Here is an 8,716-nt window from a genome sequence, read left to right on the forward strand (position 1 = left end):
CCTCACTCAATCACTGTCTATACCACTTTATCCTGTATGCAGGGTTGTGGGGGGGCCTGGAGCCTATCACATGAGACTTAGGGCATGAGAGTGCCAATTCATCACAGGGCACATAGATTTAGATGCTTATGAACACAGTTTGGGAAATTTAGGAACGCCTGATCTGCATGTCTTTGGACTGTGGGAGGAACTGGACCATTCGGAGAAAACCCACCAGGCTTAGGAAGAGCCGGGAATCGAGCCGGGACCCTGAAGGTGCAAGTCATCAGTGCTAACGCTAACCATTAAAAACTCTAAGTGAAAGTAAACTGTAAGCATTTTTTACATTTAATATAATGAATTAGCTTAAACAACAAATTTAACACATTCCTTGTTATGTTTTGTTTGCAAATGCTTACACTTCTTTCCTAAAATAAATGTTTAAATTAGCAAAAGTATCTGCCAACAGAACAAGAAAATCAATGCTTAAACAGGAAAATAGTGAAGTGTGTCTTTAAACATATTCAGTGTTATATTTGGTGAATTACAATCTTCTATTAAGAACTGGTAGATTAATCTGACGAGATTTAAGATATTTATACTTGCTAAGATACTTTTATTTTTTTTTCCTTGGAAATGAAGCACATTCCCTCACAAACATGGCGGACAGCTGATGACGTTCCCTCGAAACCGTCGGCGGTTTTAGATGACGTCACATTAAGCGTGCAGGCTGGTTGAAAATAAGGTAGGACTAGCTTGGTAGAGTTTGGTATGTGAAGTTTTATGTATTTACTTTTTAATGTTACATCGAAGTGTTTCATGTATGAAACATTTTGCGGCATTTTACTATTTAATGGTGATTTGATTCAAGTTGGTATTACTCGTGTGAGTTTGTCGGATTATTTTTGACACCCAGAAAAAAACTCTACAATCTGTCCGGCTAACGGGCTAACTAGAGATAGTAGAATATCGCAGTCTGTTTTGGTTGAAAATAACATACAATATGTATTTTTTTTATAGTAGAATAAAGTAACGGTAATGCATGAACAAGTTCAGGATCTTAATAAGTGATCAGTAATGCTGTCCTTAGTAATGCACTTTCCATTTCATACCTTTTCACCAGAAATCAGCAGAAGCATCATGTCCTCTGATGCAGTCAGTGATTCCCGAGCTAATGCTAATGAGCAGGAGGTCCAGGCTGAAGGAACTGAAACACTGTCAAAAAGACAGAGGAAGAAACTTCTCAAGCAGCAACTATGGGAAGAACAGAGAGACCTGCGCAAGTAAGCATGTCGTTAAGAGTAAAATAAATGATTAGGGAAAGAAAAAAATAATTGATGTAATAAACATTGCAATGTAATTATTTTACATTTACAGTTATGCATTTGGCAGACGCTCTTATCCAGAGCGATTACAAAAAGTGCTTTAAAGTTTACATCACTGGATACATACTTACCCAGGGTTAACTAGGTTAATTACTAAGTGCCATTAGTCAAACACAATGGCAATGGGGGTGGGATTAGTCCAAGTACTGGAGAAACGGATGGTGGTATGGAAGAACTTGGGAAGGTTAAAAATGAGACGTGCTGCTGCATTCTGGATTAGTTGCAGAGGATGAATTGTGGACAGAGGCAGGCCTGCCAGGAGTGAGTTGCAGTAGTCTCGTCTTGAAATAACAAGGGACTGAACAAGCACCTGTGAAGAAAGAAATGGGTGGATTCTTCTAATATTGTAAAGAAGAAATATACAAGAGCGATTAAGGTTAGCGATGTGTGGGGAAAATGACAGATGGTTGTCTACAGTTATCCGAAGATTGCGGGTGGAGGCTGAAGGGGTGATTTGATTGTTGTCCAGGAATGTCACAAGGTCCTGACCTGGGGATGAGTCACAAGAGATGAACAACAGTTCGGTTTTACTCAAATTGAGCTTCAGCTGATGAGCTGCCATCCAGGATGAGATGTCTGCCAGACATGCTGAGATTCGGGTGGAAACAGCAGATCTAGCAGCATGGAGCTTCTCAGAGACTGACAGAAGGGCAGTCTCTGTGGAATGTGCCACTTTGAATCCAGATTGGTTGGGATCATTAAGGTTTTTCTGTGAGAGATAAAGAGACATTTGGTTATAAACAGTCTTTTCAAAAATTTTGGAAATAAAAGAGAGAAGTAATACCGGGCGATAGTTGTTAACTTCTGATGGGTCCAGGCAGGGTTTCTTGATGATGGGAATAACATTTGCCTTCTTAAAAGCAGCAGAAACATGGCCAGATGATATGGAATGGTTGATGATCGTTGTGGTGAAGGGAAGGAGGTCTCGTGAGATGGCCTGGAGCATTGTGGAAGGGATTGGGTCTAATGAACAGGTGGTGGGGTTAAATGACAAGATGATCTGCTGAATCTCATCAGATGACAGGTTGGAGAATTCTGCTAAGGAAAGGAAGAATGGTCCTGAGGTTCTGCTGTAGGAGTTTGGTTGGGAGCGAAGGACTGGAGGCCTAGTTAGCTGGCTAGCAGAGACAGGACAGAAAGACCTGACAGAAAGACCTAACATAAATTACAACATAAATTAACAAAAACTAACTAGCTACGTATAACTACAGGTTTTAGAATTTACAGGTTCTTTTATTCTTTTAGAATAAAAGAACATGAATGGTTCAGAGGCATTTCGGAATGACTTAGAAGCAGTTATTAAGGAGCCTGAGTGTTTATTTTTTATTTTTAAGATGACATAACTAGGGCTGCAACTATTATTATTTTAATAATCGATTAATCAGTCGATAATTTTTTCAATTAATCGGCGAATCAGATAAAAAACCAAAAACAAGATAAGCATTCATTTCCAACCCTTTATTCAAAAACAGAATGAAAATCCTTAAAAAGTGCACAAACATGTTGCTACTTGAGCTGTTATAATAATAATAAAATAAAATAAAAATGGACTAACACAAAAAACATAGACATGTATGCTTAACATCTGCCAAATATATACAGTGGAACCTTGGATTATGAGCATAATTCGTTCCGGACGCGGGCTCGTATTCCAAATCACTCGTACACACACGCTGTACACACACGCATTTAAAAACTAAATAAAATATGTTTTATGCGCACACACGTGGTCACAGTGTTATAGTAAACAGTACACGCGTGCACGGATGTTTATTATACCAGTAAAAGACAAGCAACGAGACGATTACGGATTTCTCTGCATCTGCTGTGTATCTTTTTTTCTACGTTTGCTCGTTTAAAAAAAAAATTTGCTCCGCCCTGTTTGAGGCGCCGAACTCTGCTAACATCAGTGCTCGAGTTTTTTTAATAATCAAATGTCTCCGCGTTGCACGACACAACAAATCGATTATGAAATTCCTTGCCAACACTTTTAGTAATCGATTTTTACCGATTTAATCGATTCGTTGTTGCAGCCCTGGACATAATGTTGTCAGGTATGTTTTCTTGATAAAAGTACTTCTGTGACTGGTTTCAAATTTGAATTTTGGATGGTAGCTGGTCTTTTCTCAGTACTGCGCTCCATACGGACCGAAAATACCTGTGACCTAGAGTGATAAATTATAAATTAAACGTTCCAGTGCTGTTACCATCCATCAACACCTGCGTAATGCCACTCATCCAATCGGATTGCTCAGTGAGAACTAACTGTTGTATAATTGTAATTTAAACTGTGCTATACAGTATAACTGTTAAATGTACCATTTCGTATTGAAACATTTATCTAGGCTAACACCAAATACTTTGATGTTTTATTGATTTGATGAAAAAACATTTTTGACAATTATTGACAAGCTCTTCATAAATTCTTTACCTGTAATAAATTGCATTTTTTTTCCAACTATATAATAATTGCACAGGTCGAGATTGTGGTTTCGCGTGTTGTGTGTTTTATTGTGCAACACTAATCAGCACACACCTAATGTATTTATAATGTTAGTGTGTTTGGTTTAACAACGAGAATGGGAACTTTGTGATCTTACTAAGTGAGAAGTTTTTTTTGTCGGAATAAAATGTGAAATATTTTAGAAAGGTGATTAATTAAACTACAGGTAAAACATTTCACATTTCCAGAATACTAGTAGCGTAGTGTTTCCTTGCCACCGTCACCCTTGGCTTGCTCATCATCTAATCATTATGATGTATACATATTTTTATGGTGGTGCCACTAAAGGACACACTTGAACCATTTGTATTTGTTGTGTCTCATCTTGTTACGTTACACTTGTTGAAGTGATTGCTCTAAGCCCAGGTCACTTAATCTGCCATTGACAATTATCTGATTCCAGTTATTTTGTCTTAGTGCAGATGAATTAGGCTTTTATGGGGTTTGTGAAGTATGGTCAAAGGGTGTGTACTTTTTAGTTTGACATTCTTATAAATGATTACATTTTTAGGCAGAAGCGCAAGGAGCGGAAGCAGCAGCGGAAGTTGGAAAAACAGACGCAGAGTGAGGATAGAACAGACTTTCCAGACAGAAAGCGTGTTCGCAAAGAGGCAGAGCCTAGTCCTCTCCGTCTGGTCATAGACTGCAGCTTTGACAACCTCATGATGCTCAAGGTGGGACCTGGTCCATTCACACTGCAAATATTTATCAATGGTTCAGTTATCCAGTATTTTTTGTCATGGAATTGAAGTGGCTCTGTTTATGCATTACGCAGTGGGTAAATAGTTGCATGAATCCATGATTTAAACAAAGTATTTCATATTCAGGATGTAAAGAAACTTCACAAGCAGATTCAGAGATGCTATGCAGAGAACAGAAGAGCAGCACACCCAGTGAAGGTAATTATATAACAATGTGTAATATTAGTTTTAAACAGTTCTTAGTGTAATTAGAAATGTGTCATTATAACTTAAATAATTTTTTGTACAGTTTTATATAACAAGCCATGATGGGCAGTTGAAACAATATATGAACGAAATTAACAAAGGCTGGGTCAACTGGAAGGTAAGAACTTCTAATAATGATAATTTTACTTATTTATAACATGCTAAAGGTCAGTTTATTAGTGTAAGTCCATCCCTCTCTTATAAATAAGTTGTAAACTCCAACACGTCATATAATGTGACTGTGCAGCATTTCTTGCATCATTTAGTACACAGGTCTAAATTTTCAAACTGTGTGACCTTCTTTTGAAATATTAAACTGGATTTTTCAAGCACAGCTATTTTAATTGTTTACTGTGAAAGTTTCAAAAAAGTAAAACTCCCAGCATTCTGCAATAATGTAGATAAAAAAAAGAAAGAAAATATAAATCTTACTGACCAAAACCAGTTTTACTGCGTGTACATAGTCATTTTCATGAATGTTCAGAATATAGTCACAGAACACACCCTTATACATAACATTATGTTGAATTTGCTTCCAGTCAGTGACTGTCTGATAAAGTACAAGAAACCTTTTCAGTGGAAGCAGCGGGATAAGAATTGAAATGTTGACACATTTATACTTTTGTGTGTTAGGCTTCATGATACATTTGAATTGCATTTGTGCACCCTATGCAGTGTAGCTAGAAAGGGTTGTTATTACACAAGCCATAAAGCCTTAAGTTGGTTTATGAATTATATAAAATATAAATATTTACTATATGAGGGACATTCATGTCAAAATGAGAGTTTTTCCATATAATCCGCTGCTACACTGAAGTGGGCTTCAAGCCACCTAAGCTAGTATTGCCATTCAAGGACGTACAGATTTCTTTAAGATGTTTGCATCATTCAAATGTTTTAATGCAGCTACACTCTCTTCAGCGTTCTTTGACGTGAACACACTTCGACGTGAACACACTTCGACGTGAACACACTTTGACTATATTTTTTGTCGTTGTGAGTTCCAGTTATGTTAGACAACTAATCACCTGCCAAATGTCATTGTGGTCTTTAACACTTACAGGATGTCCATGTCAAGTCAGAGCATTTTCATGAAGTCTTAAGCAAAGAGGATTTGGTGTATCTTACCTCTGACTCGCCCAACATTCTCCAGGAGCTTGATGAGACCAAAGCCTACGTGATTGGAGGCCTGGTGGACCACAATCACCATAAAGTTAGTTTCCTGTGTTGGTCAAAAAACAATTTTGGCCAAGCTTTCAGACTGTCAGCTGTTGGACACATTTACCTCTAGAATACTCTGGTATACTTGTTCGGTCTTCTTCTTGTTAGTGCAGTCTTGGACTTTAAAATTAACATGCTTAGTGAGGCGTGTAGGGTCTGAGATGTAGCCTTTGGGTTTGTTAGTATTTCTCTGAGCATTGCACAGGCTGACCTTGAGGTGAATGTGCTGGGACATCCACTTCTGTCTGTTGTGAATGCTTTCTACTTGTAAACAAGCTTTTTTACTGTTGAACGATGAACTCCAAATTCCAAATTTATGTAAAGTATTAACTGATTTTGTAAGACCATTGATCTTGTAAGACCATTGCTTATGTCTTGTATATTTTGGTATTGTGTTAACACATACCAGATTGCCCCAGACCAGCAAACTGCCAAAATGCCTCTTTCATGGAGGTCTGCAAACATGCTGATAATCAATCATATAAAATAAATAATTGCATGATGAATAAATGTTATATGTTGTTTGTTGAGATTGTATTTGCCAATTACAAAGATCTTCTAAAATCAGATAATTTTTATGTTTTAACACAGAATTTAAAGAAGGAGTACTAACTTTTGGACATGATTATACCATACAAGTTTGAAAGTATCAGTGGGTTTCTATGCTATATTGCAGTATTTTCACGTAAATGTGGAGGAAATTTGAATGAAATATGGGAAGATTTTGATGTATTTCATACAAGTGTGCCTCCTGCTGTTACCACCAGCATGTTGCCCCTCTTATTGCATGTGTTTCAGGGAATCTCTTTTAAACGGGCCACAGATCTTGGAATCGCTCATGCTCAACTTCCACTGGGAACTTTTGTCAAGATGAACAGCCGCAAAGTGCTCGCTGTCAACCATGGTAATACAAGACACGTTCTCACACATGCAGACACACAAAGGGGAACACAAAACTTGTAGCAAAAAAAGACATGAACCTTACAGTACTTGGGTAGTATGCCCCCAACTTCGTTTGCAAGAAATTTTATTGCACAATTTAAATGGATTTTTAAAAATGTACAATGCCATTTTGGAATTAAATAAAAGTGTGCAGAGTGAAGGTTTATTAAGTAGATTTCTCATAAGCACATATTAAAAAATGTACAGTGCCATCTGTTAAATTTTGAGATGAACTAATGGTTTTTAAACATTTTAAAAATCTTTTTTTTTTAAGGATACTGTATAATGGTATTTTCACTAATTAGCATATCTTCTCTTCTTTGGGGCAATTGCGAGGAAACAATGCCTATGTTACCTCAAGCTCAGCCAGATACACCTGTGAAAAACGTGTGATGCGCACATAAACAGACAGACAAAAATTCCAAAAACCATATTAATGTGTTTTATTATTTATCTTACACGGCCCCCTAATTTTCTTTTCTTGCAAATATCTTTCATGCACAGACACGCTAACTTTACAGTTTTATTATATGTAGGCCTATAGATTGTAACTTTAAGCCCATTACACACGTATTTCTGTTTTTAAATCAATACAGTAGCAGTATCTCTTAAAAACACTTACATGCAACAGAACCAGTAATAGACTTAAGCAAACTTTGGTCTACTAAAATCAATTCAAACTAATTAATATTTAAACAAATGTTTGGCACGCCTTTGGCTGATGTTCAAATGTTTGCATTAATGATCCTTAATTGTCCCATTGACAACAGAAGCTAAAAGATTTATTAATATTGAGCTAATTTAAAACTGGTTACACCTAAAAAATAACATGCTGACATGTTTTTCTTCCTTAGTGTTTGAGATTATGTTGGCATATCTGGACAAACATGACTGGCAAGAGGCTTTCTTCACTGTACTGCCTCAACGTAAAGGAGCTGTACCTCTGGACCAAGAGGACAAAGAGGAGCAGGATGAGAATGAAGAAGACTCTGATGCATGTGAGCCAGGGACACAAAACAGTGATGATACAAAAGACCAAAGAAACGGGAAACAGGATAAACTTGAAACTCAACACAACCAGTCAGATTCATGTGAACGGACTGCTGTGTAAGAAGAATTTTTTTTTATTTTATTTCTTTTATTTTTTTTTTCATTTTATGTAAATTTTATTTCATGCCAGGGTTTGGAAAGACTTGTGCTGAAAAAGATTTTTGTTTTGCTTACCAGTGCCTAAGTTATTGATATTTTTGTTTCAACAGTAATGAAAGTGATTTTGAGATATGAGTGTTTATCTGCCAATAAAGATGAGATCTGATCTCCTGCCAAATGTACTGTTTATGTCCAGACATGTCATTGTGTTTTCAAGTTTTTATTTTCAAGAATAAATAAAAAAAGAACACTTAATGGACCTAAGGTTTATAAATAATCATTCACATGTGAAGAATCCAAGTGTTTATGCACTAAATGGCTGGAAATATGTGGACACCTGACCATCAGACGTTGCGAGGAGAAGGTGCTAACCACTAAGTCACCTATGAGAGCAAACAATTGTCTAAAATGTGTGTCGTAGCAAACCTGCTCAAGTATGTGACTGCACTGGATTTGTGAATGCTGCGGGTCTGTCTAGCTGACACTTGCTTAACTTTGACACCAGGTGGCATCATCATGTCGCTTGGATAAAAGCTTCCCATAACACAACAGGTATTTCATCCTGTGTCACTGTTATCTGTAATGAGAAG

At 36.9% G+C, this 8,716-nt stretch overlaps 1 protein-coding gene across 3 annotated transcripts; it reads left to right on the forward strand.

Moving 5' to 3' along the window:
* Positions 1-647: 647 nt before the first annotated feature.
* Positions 648-8,369, forward strand: trmt10a (tRNA methyltransferase 10A). Of its 3 annotated transcripts, none has more exons than XM_053504840.1 (8): positions 648-724; positions 1,103-1,262; positions 4,379-4,541; positions 4,695-4,766; positions 4,858-4,932; positions 5,878-6,027; positions 6,834-6,939; positions 7,832-8,369. In XM_053504840.1, exons 2-8 carry the CDS (start codon positions 1,120-1,122, stop codon positions 8,086-8,088), a joined length of 966 nt encoding a protein of 321 aa, XP_053360815.1. In that variant the 5' UTR covers positions 648-724; positions 1,103-1,119; the 3' UTR covers positions 8,089-8,369. The 3 variants fall into 3 exon arrangements, with proteins under 3 accessions (XP_053360815.1, XP_053360823.1, XP_053360804.1); XM_053504848.1 differs by having other exon boundaries at positions 713-748; XM_053504829.1 differs by lacking the exon at positions 648-724 and adding an exon at positions 765-864.
* The last annotated feature ends 347 nt before the right edge of the window (positions 8,370-8,716 follow it).

Source organism: Clarias gariepinus, chromosome 1 (genome assembly GCF_024256425.1).
Source record: "Clarias gariepinus isolate MV-2021 ecotype Netherlands chromosome 1, CGAR_prim_01v2, whole genome shotgun sequence".
Lineage (NCBI taxonomy): Eukaryota > Metazoa > Chordata > Actinopteri > Siluriformes > Clariidae > Clarias > Clarias gariepinus.